Source organism: Acomys minous (genome assembly GCF_964271855.1).
Source record: "Acomys minous genome assembly, chromosome: 6".
Lineage (NCBI taxonomy): Eukaryota > Metazoa > Chordata > Mammalia > Rodentia > Muridae > Acomys > Acomys minous.
Window position 1 is genome coordinate 15033125 of NC_140487.1, and position 22586 is coordinate 15055710.

The 22586-nt window shown below is 36.7% G+C and overlaps 1 protein-coding gene across 1 annotated transcript in view; it reads left to right on the top strand.

Annotated features, from left to right (window-relative positions):
- THSD7A (thrombospondin type 1 domain containing 7A) overlaps positions 1-22586 on the top strand; it is a 363069-nt gene that overhangs the window by 262741 nt on the left and 77742 nt on the right. Inside the window, exons 7-8 of the mRNA XM_084784371.1 lie at positions 12895-13089; positions 21620-21854. Coding sequence (XP_084640497.1) covers positions 12895-13089; positions 21620-21854 — 430 coding nt within the window. The remainder of the gene's footprint in view (positions 1-12894; positions 13090-21619; positions 21855-22586) is intronic.

Sequence of the window (22586 nt, forward strand, 5' to 3'; positions counted from 1 at the left end):
ATACTAGCGTTCTCATATTTGGGCAATTATTACCCTTTCCTGTGAGTTCCCAATAACCTAATTCACCTAAAAATCCTAACTCTCCAAACCCTATTTTGTCATTCTGTGCATTTTATCTCATCCATCCCTGACTGGATTTTTAAGTCCATCCAAATCCAAGTGCAGTATCTTATTATTCCTACCCTCAGGATAAAAACTTCAAAAGTATTAACATATTATCTCTGGAGCTCATTCTGCCTACATATTCTCTCTGCATTTGATCACATAAGCAGTCTCTGGCCTCTAGTCCATCAATTTCAGGTGCACATAAGCCAAACAGCTCTTAAGATTTCTCTAGGTCATTGTGGTTTTGAGTTTTTAATGGTTTTGAAGAGCAATATCACGGTACACAATGCTGGAGGATATAGTTATACAGCTGCACACATTCAAATTGATTTGAAGTTATCTTCACTGATGCTGCTTGGCAATTACCACACAATTGAGGATGAAAGGGCTGCTAGTTTGAAAGTGAATGTGATAAGGAATTTTTCAGCATCTCACTCATCTTTTAGCAAAACTATTCACATGTGAACTCGATTTCTCTTTTTCTTGACTCTCATATTTAGTTATGATAATTAACATTTATCTCCTCATGCACCAATGGCCCAGGGCCTTCCTAGAGCTTATTTACCTTATGATTGCCTTTGTTCTGAACCTGTGGCTCATAAGTCTGAAGCAAGCCAGCATATACATGCCAAGTGCAAAAATTAAAATGAATGATGAGATTACAGAGGGAGATGGCATCTAACTTAGCCATGGTTTGTAAGTCGGGTTTCTATTTGGCTTTAACTTTTAACATGAATGCAATATTTCTGTCCATTTCTCAAGCTACACGTTTGCCAAGAGAACTGTATCAAAGGTCAAATTGCTCCTGAAAGCATTACTGAAATGTCAGGGATAATTACATTCCAAAAAAGAATAAACTCCTAAAGAAATTAAATATCCATTTGTAAAAAGTTGTCTCTGTGTGGTGATCTCATTTTCCAAAGTCATAGTATTGATGATATCCAAATTACATTATGCCACATTGAATTGATTCATTTTAAAGGTAGGTCATACTCTAAAAAAAAAAAATTTCCTTTGGGAAATTATCTAGTGTAAAACTTTGAGTAAAATATATTTATTTACTTTTCCTAACTTTCCTTAAGTGCCTACTAAGTGATTGTACCAAGAGATTGTCTTGTTATGAGTGGAGAGAACATAGACCTTGTATGAGTAAAAGGGGCATAAAATCCTATGTCTGTCACTCAATATATGGTAATTTGTGAAGAGAAAGACTCTCTTGGAGGCTTTGTTGCACATAACTCCAAGATGATTCTCCCATGTTATTTCTCCTGAAAGCGTTCTACTTCATAATAAGACTTAAAAAGTGTAATTTTCACCCACAAGTAAGTGCGATTATATAACCATTATGCTTAGAACAGACAAGTGGGGTGGTATAGATCATTCTGGGATGCTGCTTAGAATTTTACTTCTATTCAGATTGAGACTACAGAAATGTTAAGATTTTCTTAAGTTTAAATGCATGTTTGTTTATTTTCTTTTGTCATAACAGTAACTAGTGATTAAGGAGATTGGACTTGTAAAGAGTGATGTAACTTTCCTTGTGGTGATTAGATTTTTAAATCATGATTATAACTTTAAAAAACGATTATATCCAGTTTTATTCATGATAGTGAACAGAGAACAGCTCTGACCACTCAAGTCAGATAAAAACTAGCAACTATTTTTTAAGTAAAAATCTCCTTTATCGGCCGGGTGTGGTAGCACATGCCTGTAATCCCAGCACTCAGGGAGGAAGAGACATGCAGATCTCTGTGAGTTTGAGGCCAGCCTGGTCTTCAAAGCTGAGTCCAGGACAGCCAAGGCTACACAGAGAAACCCTGTCTCAAAAAACAACCCAACACATCAAAACAAAATTCTTCATTATCTGTGTAAGTCAGCACATACAAGAAACTAGGATTCCCATAAGAATATCATAAAATGCTTTAGTAGTTTTAATTATACTGTCTAAAACTTAGAATTTGTTATCTTCTATAAGAGCAAAATCTCCCTCTAAGGTATACCTTTATTTGCTTTTAGATTTAGAGTGAAACTATATTTAGAGTATTGTTTTTTTTTTATCTAAATGGTGTGTGTGTGTGTGTGTGTGTGTGTGTGTGTGTGTGTGTGTGTGTGTGTGTGTATTCACAGGGCAGCATTTGGATTTTAGTGATTCATGACTAAATCATGTTTCTAACACCCACTAAAGTACTTTATAATATAAACAATATTTCTCCCAAATGTCCCTATTACAATGCTACTGTTCTTAAACCTCATTATAGTTTCTAACACAGACCATCAAATAGGAGTCCAGACTGTTTTACTCATGTCTCTGTTGAGGGTCTCTTTAAATTGGGGCTTCAGATGAACAGTAAAAAGGGTTATAATTTGAACTTTTAGCACATGAGCTATTATTAAGAGACACAACTTTCTGAAAGCTGTTCTCTTTCACAATAGAAATTACAATTGGGTTAAAAAGCGTCAGTTCATATAAATAATAGTTAATATTTATAAAAATACTCTGATACATTACAAAATAATACTAAATAAGCACAAGCAGTTCAGTAATTTAGATAGAAAGGTACTCCAAACAAAACCATGAGAATTTTCAGAAAGCAAGGTTGGGTTTTCTATGAAAACATTCATATATCTACAGAAACTTGACTCATTTTCCCTTAACGTGGCTTCTCTTGGGTAATTGTCATAGCGATGAAGGTATGCACAGAGACCAATTCATGAAATATTCCTTCTTTTCTACAATTTCATTTTTCCTTAGAATTCTTTCCAATATACACTAGCAACCATTGAACCATAGCCATAAAGATTGAAGAGACACATTGCAACTGATCGGCTATGGCTCTCAGCCTAGTTTTTAGATTTCAACTTTTTAGTGTTTCACATGAGGTCACAAAAGACAAAGAAGACAGTTTTAGAGATGTAAACAAGAGTGATTAATTCTTAGAATTCTGCTTGCAAGCCTTTTTGAGAAGAGCAGTCTTCTGCATTTATACTGCATTCTTTCTTGTTTTTCATCATAAAGGGTCTCTTACCATACAACACAGCTCAGATTCCACTGTTTTCCCCATTTTCTTCTATGAACTCTGCTATGTCTAATCAGACTCTATTAATTCAAGATCTTTTTCTTAATCAGCATGCCCAATTTTTATATTGTGTCAATAGGGATATCTTCATGTTATTTGTGTAACTCTAAGGTATTTGGTCTTCTTATGAATTTTGGCAAGATGACAATGGCAAGCATTGTTCTATCTTTTATATGTAACTTGTTATACCATAGATTTTTTTATGCATTTAAGTTTTCAAAAACAATCTCTGTAGTGCCTGATCTGATAAGATAATACACACTTTTAATGCTAGTTTGTGACCAGCCTGATCTACAAAGACATTTCCAGAAACCCTGTCTCAAAAATAAACAAAAATTCTGTAGCATTTCCCATATAGAGAGGAATATAATATATATTATATATAATTTTTCATATATATAATTATACTAACTTTTTATTTTTGAGGCCATATAAGATAGGAAGAAATTCAGAAAATAAAGATATAATAATTATTTAAGAAAGAATATTTGCAAATCAAAATTGGTCTTGAAAACTTAGCATAACCTACAGTATGACTTTCAGTCAGTAATGAGTTGGTAGGACATGAACACAGAGGCTTAGTGTTTATATACTCAACACTATAAATAAACTAATTAATAAGTATGTGTAAAAAAGAAAAATGTTTAATAAAAAAGAAATAAAGAAAAGATTTTACCACAATTCTAAATCATTTCCAAAAATGACTATACCATTTAATAATTGTATAACAAATTAGCATTTCTTCATTTACTTACCATTTTATTATTTTTGCAATGGAAAAAAATACCTGAATGAGCAAGCTTATGCTGTGTAGAATACAATGGCAATGACCAGTAATGTAATTTTATACAAGTCTATTTGTTAGTAAAATTATAAAAATATGATTAGTACATTAGTACAGGTTAATTAGGATACAATGGAGCTAGGAATGGGCCATGTGGGAGGGATGCCATTTCCTCCTCTGACAGGTGATGAAAGTAAACACAGTACTATTACTTCAAACAAGACTTTCCAACCTTGTGGCAGACATTTGGGCTTGGTACTTTGTTGATAAAGATGGATATGATAGATACTGATTTACATTCAAAACTTTAGATGCACCAAGATAGGAAAGATGTTTTCTTCAAAGTTGCCAAATAGAAATAGCCAAAACACTATGAATGTAACGTTTATCTAATTCCTGATTGTTTCATGGTTATTTTAGCTGTAGGTAGTATGTTGTATGTAATAAATGTTTATGTAAAAAAAGATAAATAAATAAATAAATAAATAAATAAAATATTTAATATATACAGCAAAAGCCCTCTAAAGTAAATATGATTATTAGCTTCTATTTGAGAATTAGAAAGCTAAGTTTCAGAGTACATAAATAACTTTCCAAAGACACATATTTGGTGTATTGGAGAAACAAAATTTGAACCAGCGCGATTTGTTAGCTGTATTTATGAAACCACTGAAATCTGCAAGATGTAGAAATTCATATTGTAGTCAATTGCAAGCTGAGAAACTATAAAGAGGAACAACGTCTTATGAAGAAACTATAGACAGGAAAATATGAATTATCTTTTCCTCTCTTGTAAATTAGTGCCACTTTGCCATTTTCCCCATTTCTCCTTCCATATCTCTTGTACCTTGCTGTTTTTCTCTCTTGCTACATACAAAATGGTCCCTTTTTACTATCTGCAGTTATTCTAGGTTATGTACTTTTATTTGAGGATCTGGAGCTAGGAACCTCAGATCAAAGACATCATGTGATGTTTGTCTTTCTGATTCTGAGTTACCTCATTCAATATGATCTTTTTTAGTTTCATTATTTTACCTGCAAGTTTTATGATTTCATCGTTCTTTAAGGCTGAGTGGTGTTTCATGGTATACAAATACCCATTTTCATTATTCGTTCATGAGTTAAGGAGCATTTAAGTTGTTTCAAGTGTGAATAGAACATCAATTAACATGGGTGAGCAAGTATCTGTGGCATAGGATATCCAATCTTTCAAGTATACTTGGGTCATATATTAGATTTATTTTTAAATTTTTGAAAATTCTCCACACTGATATCCAGAGGACTGTAATATATAAGTAAAGATGTCTGAAAAAGTTATTAAGCCTCATACTATTCTACATAAAACTATCTCTAATGATAAAAGTGTTACATGTAATTAAACTTACATAAGTTTTTTTTATTGTTTTCCGTTTTTTTTTTTCCAAACAGTTTCTCTGTGTAGCCTTGGCTGTCCTGGACTCACTTTGTAGACCAGACTGGCCTCAAACTCACAGAGATAGGCCGCCTCTGCATCCTGAGTGCCAGGATTACAGACGTGTGTAGCCATGCCCGGCTTACACTTTATAAGTGTTTAAATATATTTTTTATCTGTGCTAGCCCCCAAGAGTCGTATATTGTGTAAAACATAAAGCCCAACACCAGACATGAGAAACAACCCTCTTTTGAATTGTTGGACAAGGTTCTCCAAAAGACTCCCAGAACATTATACACTATTGCTGTTGCCCTTGGTTGTATCCTAAAAGTTCTAAGAAGACCCTATTGCTGAAGACACCATGCACATCAGACACAGGACCAAGAGGATTTGAGCTGGATGAGACATAAACGCCTCCTTCTTGAAAACTAGTTTTTATGGTACCAAGAAGGCAGCATGCAAGCTTCCAAAGGAAAGAAGGAACCAATAGTACTAGCCAGCTATGATACCAAGGAACCATTACAACAGTGGGCATGGCACAGTAACCCTAAGTGTTAGAGGTTGGTCTGACGTATTTTTACGATAATTACTGCTTGCTATGTAACCTTGCCTAAAAACTTATTCCTACTTAACCAATAAAAAGCCGACACAGCTGGGCAGGCAAATGAGAGAGGTGTGGCTACGGTTCCAGGCTTTGGGAGACTGGGAGAATCTTGGGAAGGAGAAGGAGACAGGATGGAAGGAGGAGAAAGAATCACAGTCGGGTAGAAAAAGACCCACACGGGTCCAGAAAAGGAACTCTGAAGTTCCACATGGAAAAAAAACATGGACGACAATAGCAAGTATTTTAGGATTGTGCATGGGAAGTAGCACAGATAATTATTGGAAGCAGATGGACTGGGCTAGAAACTGGGAGTTATTCGAGGACAGCTTAGGAGGTAATATCTGCCTTGCCCCAGATAAAGGTTTGTTTCAATTAAATATAACAGGGTCTGTGTTTCCATTGGCTGCTAGCAGGTTAGAAAATGCTACTGTAATAATAATTAGCCTAATAATAAACACTTATTAGGCCTACTTATAAATTAACAGCAACTCTAAGAGTGCAATAATGGCATGTATACCTTGGTATCAACCAACAACTCTCTAATTAGATTTAAGACATGTTCACTAGGAGGAAAACTAACCGAACTACTCAGGGATAGTCAAATAATGGAACCTGGAAGAGAAACTATTATCTCCACTTTGCTAGTCCAGCTTTAAATTTATTCTTATATCTACAAATAAGTATAGTCCTCACCCCTCACCAGGGAAGTTTTTCTTTGCAACACAGGAAAACTATTACAGAAACCCACAACCAATCAAAACACAATTTTTGTAACCCAGCCACAAATGATACATCTAAAACACAACTCCTTATGGAAGAAGGTGTGGAAAGATTGTAAAAAGCCATCTCCTATACATGTCAGAAACTACATCCATGACATCTTACCTTCATGGCTGCCTAAACCTGAACTGAACAAAGGGAACAGCAGCAGCATGCTAATGTGAAAGCAGGAAAGCTCATGTGGGCTTGGTGTTAAACAAAATACTACAGGCAACCAGAGAATACTGAGATAGAGAGAAATAGCCTTTCTCAGAGAAGAGCATACCAATTGGCTATCCAATAGCAAATGCCCATTCCTAAAAATAAATACATATACGCAATACTGCATGGACTTACCAGGTTGTGTTCACATATTATGAAAATGTCTATCATAGTGTGTCTGTGTGTGTGTGTCTGTGTGTGTGTGTGTGTGTGTGTGTGTGTGTGTGTGATACAATTCAAGGAAGAGAAGCTATACATTTGAAAGAGAACAAGGAGGAATATATGGAAGGATTTGGAGGGGAAAAGAAAGAGAGAAATAATATGATTATAATGTAATCTCAAAAACTAAATTAGACAAAAAACTTGAAAAAAATAAAATCATGAAATAAATCTGAACATTGAAATACAAATAAAACTAATCTCAACCTTTGTCAGAAATAAAGTTACTATTTGAATTTTCTAGAGGCTTAAGGATTTTTTTCTATACACTTGAGTCTGGATACATTTTTGTCACTGAAAATAAACAAAGCAAGAGGACTTTGAATGTCTATGAAATTAAAAATGTCACAAACAGTATGAAAGACAAAAATTAAGTGTTAACTTCAGTTCATAGAAATGAAGAAAACACTTGCCACTACTTAAAAAAAAAAAACAGGGCCTTTCAGCCTTCATATAAAGTAATGTATGTAGAAAGTATATAGTAAAAAAATATATATATACCAAAGTAGTTGACAAATGTCAATGTACCCCCAAGTCAAAATGTACATATCACAAGCAGCTATGATTATTATATCTTGCTTAGTACGTATATATTTCTTAGTAAGGGACTGAATGACATCCTAGGAATTTAAATTCAAATAACAAAAAAATTCAGGTAAAATTTCATTTAAGCCTCAGCGTTCATCATTTATTCATAAGTCATATTGTTTACTAAACTTTGTTAGCATAGATTCTACCTCAAAAGAACAAATGAAGATAAAGGTCATAATGATCACATGGAAGCCTGGATTAGGCACTTAATGACAACCATAGGATGGAACCAAGGAATCAAGGCCTCCTGACTCCTTTTCTGCTGGTCTTTCATGAGGAAATCAAAGCTTTGCCAGGGATTTAAGAGGATAGAAAAATTGAGAAGGGTGTCCTAGAGGATATCATTTTGAGAAATGTAGGACAGAAAGAAAAAATGGAAGAAAAATCACCTGATGTAATATTTAAAGTAACTAAGTTAAGAAATGATATTTAAATGTCAACAGATAAGGATATAAATAGATTAAAAAATAAGGTAAAGATATTTTTCATGTCATGAAATAAAAAAAGTTGTCCAGTAAAAATTGTTTCAATATTGAGAACAGATGCAGAGTCCCACAGTCAAATATTAGATGGGGGGGGGGGGGTTGGGAGTCCCGCAGTGGAGCAGGAGCAAGGAGTGGAGGAGGCAGAGTCATCAACGGCACCACAGGAACATGGCCCACAGAATCAACTGACTGGGACTCAAGTGGGCTCACAGAGGTCAGGGATCTTGTATTGTGCTAGTCCAGGATCTCTGCATGCATGTTATAGTTGTGTAGCTTGGAGCTCTTGTGGGATTCCTCACAGAGGGAGCTGGGGCTGACTCTGACTCTTTTGCCTGTCTTTGGGACCCTTTTCCTCCTACTGTGTTGCCTAGTCCCCCAGGGAAGCAAGGGCTACAAAGTATGAAATTGAATTTATACAGTTGCCCTTTCAATTCCAACTCTGATTCTGTTCAAACCAGAAGACAACAAGCATTGTTAAGTCCTAGGACAGTATCTCTTGGATTTTATGTGCATGTAAATTACCTGAAGGTCTGCTGTAAATGCCTTCTGGTTAAAAGAAAGAGAAGCTGAATTTAGTCCATACCTAAAAGGTCTGTTTCACTTATATAACAGTTTAAGATTCATTCCTTTGCTTATTCGTTTTATACAGAAAAATATTAATTTTTATTATGCGTCAGCTATAGGTGGTAAATGTAAGGACTCAAACAAGAAAGATGAATATTGAGCCCTGAAGATGACTTAGTGACTAAAGGTACTCTGTGCCAAGTGTGAAGACTTGAATTTACTTCTCCATGATCCACATCCTAGAAAGGGGAAAGCCAGCTTCAACAAGAATGTATTCTCCACACTCCTCACACCATGCCGTTTCTGCACTCATTCAACCATACACATACACACAGGCTAAAGATAAAAAGGGATAAAGCATTATGGTCTTATCTAATCTTAGTAAAAAGCTTAAGTTGCAATAAGTTCTCTCAGAGGTTAAAATCAAGATTAAAAATATACCAGTTATTCTGAATGTATACGGTCAATAAAAACTCCTTTAAACTGAAGTTTGGCAGTCATCTGCACAAAGAACAAGTTTTTTTTTGTATAAAGTAGTATTAGTTATTTTTCTATTGTTGTAAAAACACTGTGGCCAAAGCAACTTATGGAGAAGGAGGAGCTTATTCAGGCTTAGGAGTCCATGATGACAGAGCGAAGGCATGGGGACAGAAGCAGGTAGCTGGGGACTCACTTTTGGAGCATAATCATGCAGAGGAGAGAGTGAACCGCAAATGGTGGGAGTCTTTAAAATCACCAAGCCTATGCCAAGTTACAAACTTCCTCCAGCAAGACCAAGGCTCCTAAACCTCCCTAAGAACATCATTAACTGGAGTACAATATTCCAATGCCTGAAACAATGGGGGTATTTCTCATTCAAGCCATGATACAAGTATAACAAAATTGCAAAGCCCTTGTTTCAACAGTGAACTCTGTTTGTGGAGAGAAAGGAAAAAAGAGCTATTGTGACTAGCACCTAAGGCTTCCCTGTGCCCCAGAGGCTGGGACTGCATGCATATGACCTGCACAGGGTCAAAGCAGCACAAATCTTCGCACAGGTGGGGGAGCTGATCAAAGAGGCCCACCCCTCCATGAGGAGCTCTTGGCAATTGGTGGAGAAGCGAATAGATGTGGATTTTATACAAATACATTAAATGTATGTGTGAAATCCTCAAGCTATGTAAATAAAAGCTTCACTGCGAATGCCAAACAGTTATGGGAAAGAGATAAGAGAACCAAGAGACAAAAATCACACCTGACAAGGTAGAGGAAAAGTTCAATACACCCTCCAGAATCATTGGAGATTCTCAAAGTTTCCACCCGAGTCAGTCTGAATGTTGCCATCAAAGATGAAGGTGTGTTGTTTGGGTTGAACTATATGCCTAAGCAAAACACCATGAGTGAACTGGCTGGTCTAGGCCTCTTGAAACATGAGGAAGTTCTTTTGTATATCCCTTTGGTTTATGTTCTAGCAAACAGAAATCTATTTCTCAAGTCAGGAAGTCCATTGCAATAATATGGTTGGCACAAACGCCCAGTTGCTTCGGAACTGTGTTTTTCTCAGCAAAAATAATTAGGGACTATTGGAAAATATTTGGAATTGTCACACTTGTTAGCTATAAGCTTCAGTTTCAAAGTGTGATGTCATTTCGCAGGACATTAGGGAGAAAAGGACAAGAAAGATGATAGAGCAATGTTACAATAAAAGACACCCCTCGACCTAAGAAAGAGCCCAGTTTAATAGAAAAAAAGGAATCATAGTTATGTAAATGATAAAATATTAACTGCCTCATTACATAATAATGATTTTCTAACCTACATACCACCTATGTATGTACTTATTAATTAATCATATTGTCTTAGTGGGATATATGCCAAACCTCACTGCTAGTAAAAGCAGTATTTCAGAAATCAGAGTGATAAAGACAGAACAAACCCTGTTGCCTCAGATGTAATTCTAATGAACCTCTCGTACTAGTGAAGAAGCCTAATGATTTAAGACCTTACAAATAGTGGCTTGTAGGCTCAATTTTCTTATCCAATGTATTTTATTAACAACTTATTAACTGAGCGTATATCACTTACAACCCGACTAACCAAAAAGAAATGAGGATTAAGAAACACAACAACAAAACTGTAAGGATATCAGCTCCGAGGATCAACTCTCCTGGCGTAATCAGGATTTTTTCTAATGAAACCTGGAGTAACCAGAACCCAGAATCTCAGCAGGATCCAGAGCCTGGAAGCCTTCCTTTGAGCGGTTCTCTCTAGGAGTGTCTCAAAGTGGAGCAATGAACAGCCAAAACTATTCCAAGCCTCCAAAAGTCCACCTCCAGTTCTGGGCTCATTTATGTATCTCCTCCCAGAGTCTGTTCACCGGATCTTTTCAGCTAGTAACAATCAAGCTCACCGCCTGAGGTGGTTGGTCTTCTAGTGGATTAACATCACCTGTTCTCTCACAAGACCATTCTGATCCAGCACTTGGGATCCTAAAAAACAGGTTTATCTCTCCTTCAGTGGCTATTAACACACAACTGTGCTTCAAACTAGTACTTATTAACATGTTTGCACATTTTCAATTTACTTCTGGTTTTCTGTCTCATTTTTCAAATATGTGACTAAAGGATACCCTTAACTTTAACCCAGAGAAAATGAGCTTTGTGTTTGTGTGTGTGTGTGTGTGTGTGTGTGTGTGTGTGTGTGTGTGTGTAATGGTTGTCAAGAATGGAATGGTCAGTAGCCTTCCTCCAAAAATGTCTAATGCAACACTCATGATTTTTAGAAAGTCATCCAGGATTGTTGATATATTCTATGGCAACCTGCAGAAAGACTTCTAACTCAAGGGCACAGTTTATAGTCAAGTCCACACCTACTCCACTTGTATCACACTTCTCCCTTAACCCCATTTTCTCAGAACCTTGTTTGTCATTAACAGTAACAATCTCCTTTTCGCTGGCCTTTTGTTTATCTCAGTTTATTCATTCATCAGATACTCATCTAATATTGTTTTACTTATTTTTCTCATTTCTGTGACAGAATACCTGATAGGACAACTTGAAGGGAGGACTATTTGTTTGGGCTCACAGTTTTAAGGAGGATTTAAATCCACGCTCCTTGGTTCCATTGATTCAGAGCTGATGAAAAGGCTGAATACCATGGTAGACAGAGGAAGGGTATGTTCACTTTATGGTGGACAGAAATCAGAGAAGGAACTGCAGATAGCATGCAGCCCCAATGCGTCTCATTAGGTCACAAGTTCCTCAAGCCTGGTACCAACTCCTAAAGTAGCTTCCCCTGTAAGTCTATGGGAAACATCTCATATTCTAACTACAAGTCCTTTTTAGTAGCATCTAAAGATTTGGGGCAAAGAGAGAGGGTTTTTATACTGCAAAGCACACAGCTCTTTACCTGAGACCCATAGACGCTCCTGATGATTTAGAGACTCTCTGGTGACACCTTCTGACTTCTGTACATGCTCTGTCTGTCTTATCTCTATTCCGCCTTTCCGCATTGGCCACCTTAGGCACTGGCATGGTGACACTCTTCTACCATGTACATTTCCTAGCTACTTCCAATGGGGAAAAATGATGTTTAATAAAGAGAAAAATGGATCGTTGTATAAAAGCACCTCCTCTGACAGACATGATAGATGTGTTTGTTCATGAAACCATTGACACATGGTATAGATATCTACCACTGTTTGTAAATCATAGTCCACAATTCAAAAAGAATTAATGAGGTCAACATAATTTCATGATGCTCTTCATTACACATTAATATTTTAGTTGTAAAAATTACTTATGGGAAGGTAATGCAGGATAAAAATACTTTCAGTAATATGTTTAATTTCTATGTCTATGCTTCTGATAATTTAAAAGACATCATTTATCTAGGGATTTATGTGACTGTTTCTGTTTGTGTTTTTCTCATATACTTTGAATATTTCACCATGACAACCATGTCCCGCAACTAAAAACTTGGTTTTTAGTTAAGTGTTAATGGGAACTAGTCTAATATATCTGGACCTTTTCTTGTTCCAATCATTTTACATGGACTTAATAACAATAAATGGTTTGTGGTCATGTCTTTTCCAGGAGAAGAAGTAGACAGACAGCTATGCAGAGATGCAATCTTTCCCATTCCTGTGGCCTGTGATGCCCCATGCCCAAAGGACTGTGTGCTCAGTGCATGGTCCACATGGTCCTCCTGCTCACATACCTGCTCTGGGAAAACAACAGAAGGGAAACAGATCCGAGCTCGGTCCATTCTGGCCTATGCAGGTGAAGAAGGTAAGGTCTCCAGGTTCGGATATGACTGTTTTCTGGACATTGGTGGCTATTTAATTTGTATAGCTCTATAAGACATCATTCTATGAAAATGAGCTGACTAAAATCCAGTAATTAAGAACATTTAATATCTCTGCATATGGTTTGGTTCTATTCTTAATAATTTCTCTTGAAAATAGATTTTTAATAAAGGACAAAAGATTTTTAAAGCATTTTCTCTTTTTTCCCATTCACATAATAATTTGGGTTCTTTCTACTCCAAAGTATACAAAGGAAAAAACAACACTAAGAAATTAGTTCTAAAACTCCAAACATTTCATTGTTTTTCTTCTATTTCAATAGTTGGTTTTATCCCTTGACAGTCTACTATCTTATAAAATTACCAAATATGTATAATAAAGTTCATTTTAAGTTTTATTATGGATATTGCTTGGCTGAACATTTTGTGTGTTTTCTACCATGTGTATACTTGAGCGCTGGCCCTGAGACCCATGGGACTCAAACATGGATTCACCCTAAGGGTGAATATGGCACCTTACCCGCAATCTTTATTGCCAAGAAATACAAGGAAGTAATTGCCTCTGAGATGCTCTGAAAATGCTAACTTGTCCTCTGTTTGACTGAGTGAGACAGTGTCAAACTCTTGTCTTTCTGGAAAATAATAGAGGAGTGGGGAAGCACAGGAGTCAAATTCTTTCACTGAGGAGTATTATCTTTCAGGAATGTAGGTGTGGCCACTGCAGCACCCCACTTTAAACCACCCTTATTCACATTAGGGCTGAGAGATCACAATTTCTCTTTATACTTAGCATACATACCTATTAATCCCTGAAAATAATTTATTTTGATTGACTATATGTCACTTGTGCTTTTTTTTCTGTTTTCAAGTGTTTTGTTCATAGTAGCTCAGAATCTCATTTAATCATATGTACTATTATTTTATATACTAACTATGCCTATTTAATTATTTTGGCTTTAATACACAAATATAACATTGTATATAATAGAGTCACTCTTAGGGAAATTTTTATAATTTTTATAGAACCCTCAAATATTCTCCTCTACAAATATAACTGACAGGAAAATAGGAAACTTTTATTTTAGAAAAAATATAAATTTTGGAGAAAAAATTACTTGTGTGTGTTCTCAAAAACAATTCCAGCTTGAATAGACTACCTTCAGACTTCAAACTCTATCAACTCATATTATGTCTTGAGTTTCATTAAAATTAGATCTGTTTTCACCCTGCTTCCTGTAAACCTATTACACTCTGCAGACATTTGCCACGTGACTAGTAATGAGTGACTTTTCACCCCCTGAGTCACAAAGCAAGGATTTTGCTGTGTCTGCAAAACTGCAACAGATCATTGTGTCTATAGATGAGACACCTCACACTGAAAGGTCTTGAAGTTTTAAAGGGAGAAATTCATGGTTAGTATTTGGTACATATCACCCACTTAATTTGAAAGGGTAAGACTTCGATAATTTCTAATAATTAAGTCTATTAGGTGCATCGTAAGCCAGACTTCCTGGAAGGCTGAAGTTGTTTGTGTAGTATACCATAAAAGCATGGATCTAAACAAGTGGTAAGCAGAGTGGAATTTCTGTAAATAAATGTCTTGCTATCTGTCTCTGTCAATGACATTTACAAAAAACAAAATAATTTTGAGACACTTAATGAAGAACTCATCTGCAAAATAAATTTCTTTAATACCTGTTATTTGCTAGGTATGAAAACATTTTTTTTTTTTTTGGTTTTTCGAGACAGGGTTTTTCTGTGTAACCTTGGCCATCCTGGACTCACTTTGTAGACCAGGCTGGCCTCAAACTCACAGCGATCCGCCTGCCTCTGCCTCCCGAGTGCTGGGATTAAAGGTGTGGGCCACCACGCCCAGCTGAAAACATTTTATTTTATGGGAAATTAGAAGATTATAATACCAAGTGTTAAAAAATGCCTTTATTTTCTTTTTGAGAGAACAACATCTATAAGAAGTCTTAAATTATGTTTTTATTGATGATATGATATTTCATACAAGTAGGTATTTTATTAGTCTACAAAAATTAGATCTTGGAATGTGTCACAGATTATTTTTATGGAAAATGCTGTGATAACTTTATAGGAAAACACAGAAGAAAATTGGTATGTAGTATTTAGTGACGGGATTACATAATTTTCTTTTTTAAAAAATCAATGTGCATAGGTGAGGCAGTCCCTGTAATGTAGCAAGAAATCAGGTGTGTGTGCTAGGGATGGAACACAGCTTTTTGCTCTGCCTATCAGCTATATCTCCAGTCCTAGATCTTAATTTCTAATTCTATTTACCTTAACCATAACTGTTACTTAAAATCTAGGCCAGAGGGTTGCCTTATTCCCAAGGTATATGAACAGCACAACAAAATAGAAACCTTCAGAAGGAAAATTATGTTTCTTGACTTGTCACATTTGAATAGTTAGGATACTCCTAACTTGAATAGGTTACATTCAGAACAAAAAGAAACATTATGTAGGGAAATGGTAATAAATGTGGCTGTACCAAGAAGCCTAACCTTTAGCCATTTCTTTCTGGTTATTAACATAAATGAGGGCTAAATAGGGAAAGAGTTGAGGTGGGGCAAGTGGTGCACATAGTTAAACCCTAGGCCAGTCTGTGATCTGGTTTATGATGATCCCGGGCTGCAAAGGCAAGATCCTTCCAAAGCCCTTAATTTGAGAATGCCTACCACTGTGCCCATCCAGAGATGACTGCCAGCCTACTTTCTGCCATGGAGTAATTGCTTCTAGTTAGGGAGAGAAAGTTCTGCCCCTGGGTGTTCTACCTGAAGGGAATCATGCTGTAGGGAGGGGAGCTGGAGAGATGGCTTAGCAGTTAAGAGCACTTCCTGCTCTTCCAAAGGAGCAGAATTCAGCTCCTAGCATCCACATTGGGCATTTCAAAACCACCTGTAACTCCAATTTTTGAGAACATCATCCCCGCTCCCTCCGGCATCCCAGGAACCAGCACACACTATGGTTTGCATACACAGAGGCAGACACACACACATATATATAGAGAGAGAGAGATAAGTGTTTGAAAGAAAGAAATCTTGCTTAATCTAGTGGTGCAAATAATAGTGAGTATTGGAGCAACTCAAAAATCTCATCTTCTCAATATTCTACAGTAACAACATGGCATGACTTCTAGGATACCTGGTCAGAATTGCATGCATAGAACCTTGCAAAGCTTCAGAACATTGTTGTATAATTACAAAATAACGAACATTAAGTCTTCAGAATTTTCTATAAAAATTAGGAAACTTAGAGAAGAAATATATCCAGTTAACGGAAACAATTAACAAGACACATAAAAGTTAGAGGTAGAAGTGGGAGGTTGTTGAAGAGAATTCTGTAGGAAAGTGTTCGTCCTACAAAAAGAAGGTACCTCCAATATTCACGTAAAAAAAATCTAGGTGATGTGGAGTGTGCTAATAATCCCATGGCTGGAGCAGCAGGGATAGATGGATGTCTCTGGCCTACATACAAGCCAGCTGGCATCACCTAAGCAGTCAGCATCAGTCTCAGTGAGAGAGCGTGTCACAAATACAAGGTAGGCCACTCTGGAGAGACAATACCTGGTATTGACCCATGACTTCAACACACACATGAATATGCACATACACACACACACACACACACACACACACACACACACACACACACAGCCCTACGTAAACATGGAAAGGAACATGGTAACTTCTGGGATTCAGATTTTTACTTGTTGTTTTCTACTTTTAAGGAATTTCAACAAACTTTATTTATAAAGGTAAAAATGAGGACTTAGCACCTTCACAGAATGGAACATGAGAAAACATTTGTTTTTGCAAAGTTCAAAGTGACCTGATATAACTTCCCTAGCCAAATGCCTGTGTGTCTTTATATCTTTCATGTGCAGAGAATAGATGCAGATTGAAATAGAATTATGCCAACTTTCTCAAATAATTAGAAGCCTTTGTAAATCATATTTTACAGTGAAGAACTTGGAAGAAGTAATAGTTCTATTTTAATATGTTCATGTTCTACAGTTTAGTGATTTTGATTTTTAGAGCCACGGAGCAGCTGTGTTTCTCAGAGAATTCTAAGACCCACAGAACCAGGACATGTGTACATAGGAGCATCACTTGGTGTCTCTAAGTAGATGATGGCACTCCCCCATCCCCTTGCTTCTGAGGATTTGAGAAAACCGCACGATAAGAACCCTTCTTCCTCCATCTGCTAACATTCCTTATGATTCAGTTCTCCTAATGCATGCCCTGGACAAGTGCTTCTCGAACCCACCAGAGGTCTGCCAAGATGGGACTGAGGCTGCAGTAGCAGGTGACAGGAGAAACACAGCTGTCACCACTTCCTAACGTACACCCCGCCCCCTTATCTTTGCAGCCATTTCTTTTCTCATGTGAACATTACACTCTGACTGACAGGGCAACAGGCTAATCCCCAAGGGCACACATGGGTGAATTCTTTTGCATTTATTCTTACTTTTGCTTAGATAAAATTATCTTTTTTTTAAATATAAGAAACTTGCTTTTTAAAATTCTAGCTCTTATTTCATCTAAATGTTTCCTTCTTCCAGACTTTTAAGTCTCTAAAATGCAATGATCTTACTTTTTAAGTCTTTATTCTATTACATACATCTCAACGTAATTCTGACATTCCACGTAGAATGTTCTTCATATGTGTGTTTGTCTCACCCGCACTACTCCCCATACTTCTCTTCCTCACCATATCAAAGTACCCCTGGATGTAGTGAATTAGTTCTAATCCCCCTGGTGTCCCTTAAACAACTTACATAAGCTATACTCCATATATAGGTATCCATATGGAATAGGGCTCTTTTTAAACCTATCATACTAGCTGTAAGTACACTAATGCCAGAAGCAACAATTCCATGGCTCTGACAACATGCATTCTAAGGTAGCTAATGTTAGTAGGAAAAGTTATGTTTTATTTTACATATTTTTATTTCTCTGTATATATATATAGCATATACTTGTGTGGTATATGTACACACATATTTGTGTGGTTATGAGCCTGTGCATGCACGTGGAGGCATGAGGAGGTCACGTGCACTGCATTATTGCTATTTTATATTCTTGAAGTGGTCTCTTACTAAATTTGAGGCTGGGCTGGTGGCCAAACAGCCTAAATATTTTCCAGTCTCTGTTTCTCGCCTCACAGTGCTGAAGTTACCAAATCATGCAGCCACCCTTAGTATTTTATATCAGTTCTGGGCATTTGAATTCAAGTCCTCACATTCGTAACAAGTATCCTTATTAATTGAGCCGTATCCCTAGACTGATGGATCTCACATTAATGTAACAGTTTCACCTAATAGCTGGTACAATTATATGTATATACAGGTTTATCTCTTTCCTTTCAGTAAAAATAAATTTTTTTACATAATATACACTGAATACATACACTTTACCTTTACTTTTCCTAACTTCACCGCACCTCCTCTATAAAGGTTTAGTTACATAACATTATTATTCTCAGATCTATTAAGGTCTTTCCTGTTGCTAACATGATAAAAGAAATAAGTAACAGTTTTAGTGTAAAGTTTGTGTTTTACATGTAAGAGCACATTTTAACATTCACTGATTACTAATTACTAATTTTGTCACACTTCACATTTTATCATTTCTCCATGACTATAGAAATATTCCCACAGGGAGTAGTATATCTTCCCATAAATAATAGATATTTTCAATATTGTATATACCAGTATTTCTAACATAAAATTATTCCCCAAACAATACAGTGGTGCTGTAATGTCTGATTACACCAAAACCAGATTTTCAAAATTGTAATATTGTAATAATTAAGACCACATGAAGGCTTATCTGTGCAAGGATCCTACATCCGATTGAGAATGGTGATTTGGCTTGAATGTGGATTAGGGCAAGAAAATAAATAGCCTCTGTGTCTGTCAACTTTAACAGCTATCTTGCAGTTCCTCGACATGTTATGCTAATGATGTGGAAAGCTGGTTTTTTTTTCTCATCATTTTTCTCCAAAGCCAACTAGTCAACTCAAGTGTCAAAAGTAATTCAGAGCTTTAAGATCAGTTTCAACAGGATACTTATACAATGAAAATTATGTAGGTACAGAAATTTAACATTTGAGCAGCAATTTTAATATTAAATATAAAGGAACTTTGAAATAATTATATATAATCATCTATAATCATCTATAGGTATAAAAATAGCATGCATTTATTAATGTTAAATACGTCTAGCAACTGAAGGAAGGAACTCTATGCATTCTCAGTTATTTCTCCCCAATCAAATTAGCCTGCTTTAGAATTCAGTGTATCCCAATCCTAGCTTCCTTGCAGAGGCCGCCAGGGTCACCCAGCTGTGTGACAGTAGACAGCATATGAAGTGTGACAGATGTCCTCACCTTCATGAAACAGGGACATTAATGAAAATGTGCAGGACAAGTTATTCTGATGTTGGAACCACATTCAACAACACATACATGATTCTAAATTATTATCAACAAATTGTCAACTGATTAAACTGCTGATTAGAGGGATGTCTGGAAATATATCTGTGTCACTCCTGGATATAATTTCTGGTGTTGCCACTAGAGTCACATCATCAATCCCTGCCCTTAATGATACATTCTTTTTATTTCTACAATTGCTTAAAATATGGGATCTTCTTCAATTCTTTATTAATGCAGTGGTCACATCATCTCATGTGCTTGGGATTACACACGCAATAATTTTTATTCACGTGACAGTTGTGAATACAAATTAGGACCCCCACCTATGGAGTTCATAGAACAGGGCTGGCGTATAAATGAATCCAGAAGGTTAACCTTCATACCAAAGTCTACAAACTGAAGCTGTGTCTATCTTATAATTAACATCCCCAGGGTTACTGCTTTGTAACTTGAGTGCATTCCTGAGATGGAGCAGTTAAGCAGAAGTATGACATATTTGCCATCACTTACAGTGAGAGCACTGCTATTCTGGCGGTAAAGAACAGTTCTACATATGCCAGAAAGGAGATAATCAAAATCAGCTAAATACCATTTGAGGAAAAAATAAATCCTAGTTATTTTCTCAAGACTTTTAATACATCTTCTAGTGCTATTAGCAATCCCACAGGTCTATGGGTGTGTCTTCATGACAGAAGACTTGCCTGGCATAGCAAGGTCCAAGATACCTTCCCTTAGGACTAAAAAGAAAAGAATGTAACAGCATCAAAATCTAAAGACAGGTATTATTATCGTGGAAGAAAATTCTGTCAATTCAAGGGACAACCTTTTTTGTTGTGGTTGTTATATGTATAGGTGGGGACAGGACATTTACATACAAGTGCTGCCCTAAGGTACCAAGTACCCTGGCGCTGGAGTTTGTAGGAAAGTGTGAGCTGCCTGATGTACTAAGAACCAAATTTGGTTCATCTGAAGTGCCAGTATATGCTCCTAATGGCTGAATTATCTCTCCAGGCACTTGGACAATTCTTTATTAAAAACTATATCGATTTAGAGTAATAAGATGGCTAAGTGGGTAAAGGCACTTAATATCAAATCTGATGAGCTGAGTTCAATCTGGGACCCATATGGGGAAACTGACCATGGAGGAGAACTGACTCCCATGACTTTGTCTTTGATCTACACATGTCACAGCAAGTGCATGTCCCACCCAATATGCACACACACAAATAAGTGTAACAAGTTTTAATTAAAAATAAGCATTTGCTATCACCAATACCTTTGATGTCATGGATGAAGACACTATAAAGAATACAAATTTTAGTGTGAATGGGTTCAAATTGACTGAATATATTTGAACTTGGAATAGAGAATTTTAAAACTATCTTTTCTTGTAATGTTTGCAAAAGCAAAATACAAAACAAACAAACATGGAATTAAGTCACAAAAAAGCTGTCTCAATATGCATACAAAACCTAGAATTAAGCAGAAAGTATTGTTTAATAGTTTAATTTGAAACCATTTATTTTCTTTGGAGCACATAAAATGAATGCGACTTGCACAGCCAATGACACCATACATTTGAACAGATATTACCGCCCTATTGTTTTCTCAATAGGTTTTTATTCCAATTTTAACAGACTTGTTTACAATCACCCTAACCTCTAACACATTACACTAAATAGCATTTAAAACCCAAGATTAAGACTTTCAGTTTAAGTGATGACACTTGCAAACACATTCAGACACTTTCTTTCATCCAATGTGTGAAGTTGTCTACTGTGGGCTTCCAGACATGCACCTGACAACAGTCTTCTCTGAAGAATAATGGCTTCTCTGAAGTCCTGAATTATCTTTAATATCTCATATGCATTGCGTATGCTTTATATTTCAAGCTAGATATTGCAAAAGAGTGATTTGCCCTTTTTTTGTAGTGTACTGGTTCCATGGTATGTGTTCGGTAAGTGGAAGCATCATTGCAAATTCCCAGGAGCAGAGAACAGTGAAGTTCCTGTTGTCTGTCTAATCTTTTGTCATTGTTCATTTTTGTAGGTGGAAGCCGCTGCCCTAACAGCAGTGCTTTGCAAGAGGTGCGCAGCTGCAATGAACATCCTTGCACTGTTTACCACTGGCAAACTGGTCCATGGGGTCAGTGTATAGAGGACACATCAGTGTCATCCTTCAATACGACCACGACATGGAATGGGGAGGCCTCCTGTTCTGTGGGCATGCAGACACGAAAAGTCATCTGTGTGCGAGTCAACGTGGGCCAAGTGGGACCCAAGAAGTAAGGCCTTTAGAATGGCAGCAGGGAATCTTGGGGTCAGCCATGCAGAGCATTGCTTTAGGTTTTCCTTGCTTCATTAAATGGACACTTTAGATCCTTGTAATACCTATCCCCAAGAGGATTTGTCTGTTTTTAGTGTCCATTGCTGATAAAGCTGTAACTACTTCTGAGACTTGTACCTGGAACTCATAAATTCTGTAGAAACCTTTCTATCTGGTCGCCACCTTTTTTTCCTTTTTTTTTTTATTAATTTATTCTTGTTACATCTCAATGGTTATCCCATCCCTTGTATCCTCCCATTCCTCCCTCCCTCCCATTTTCCCCTTACTCCCCTCCCCTATGACTGTTCCTGAGGGGGACTTCCTCCCCCTGTATATGCTCATAGGGTATCAAGTCTCTTCTTGGTAGCCTGCTATTCTTCCTCTGAGTGCCACCAGGTCTCCCCCTCCAGGGGACCAGAGCATGTATGAAAGTCATATCCCACTCTCCACTCAACTGTGAAGAATGTCCTGTCCATTGGCTAGATCTGGGTAGGGGTTTGAAGTTTACTGCACGTGTTGTCCTTGGCCACTTTCAATTCTACTGCAGCACAGTCTGCTTTTATTAAGCTATTGAGGTAAAGGAAGGAGTGCATGCTCCGGGCATGGCAGATCAATAATGGCAGCATACAAAGTCCTAGCAGTGGAGGTCATCTGTGACCTCTTCTATATCCCTAGGCACGGAAGTTGACAA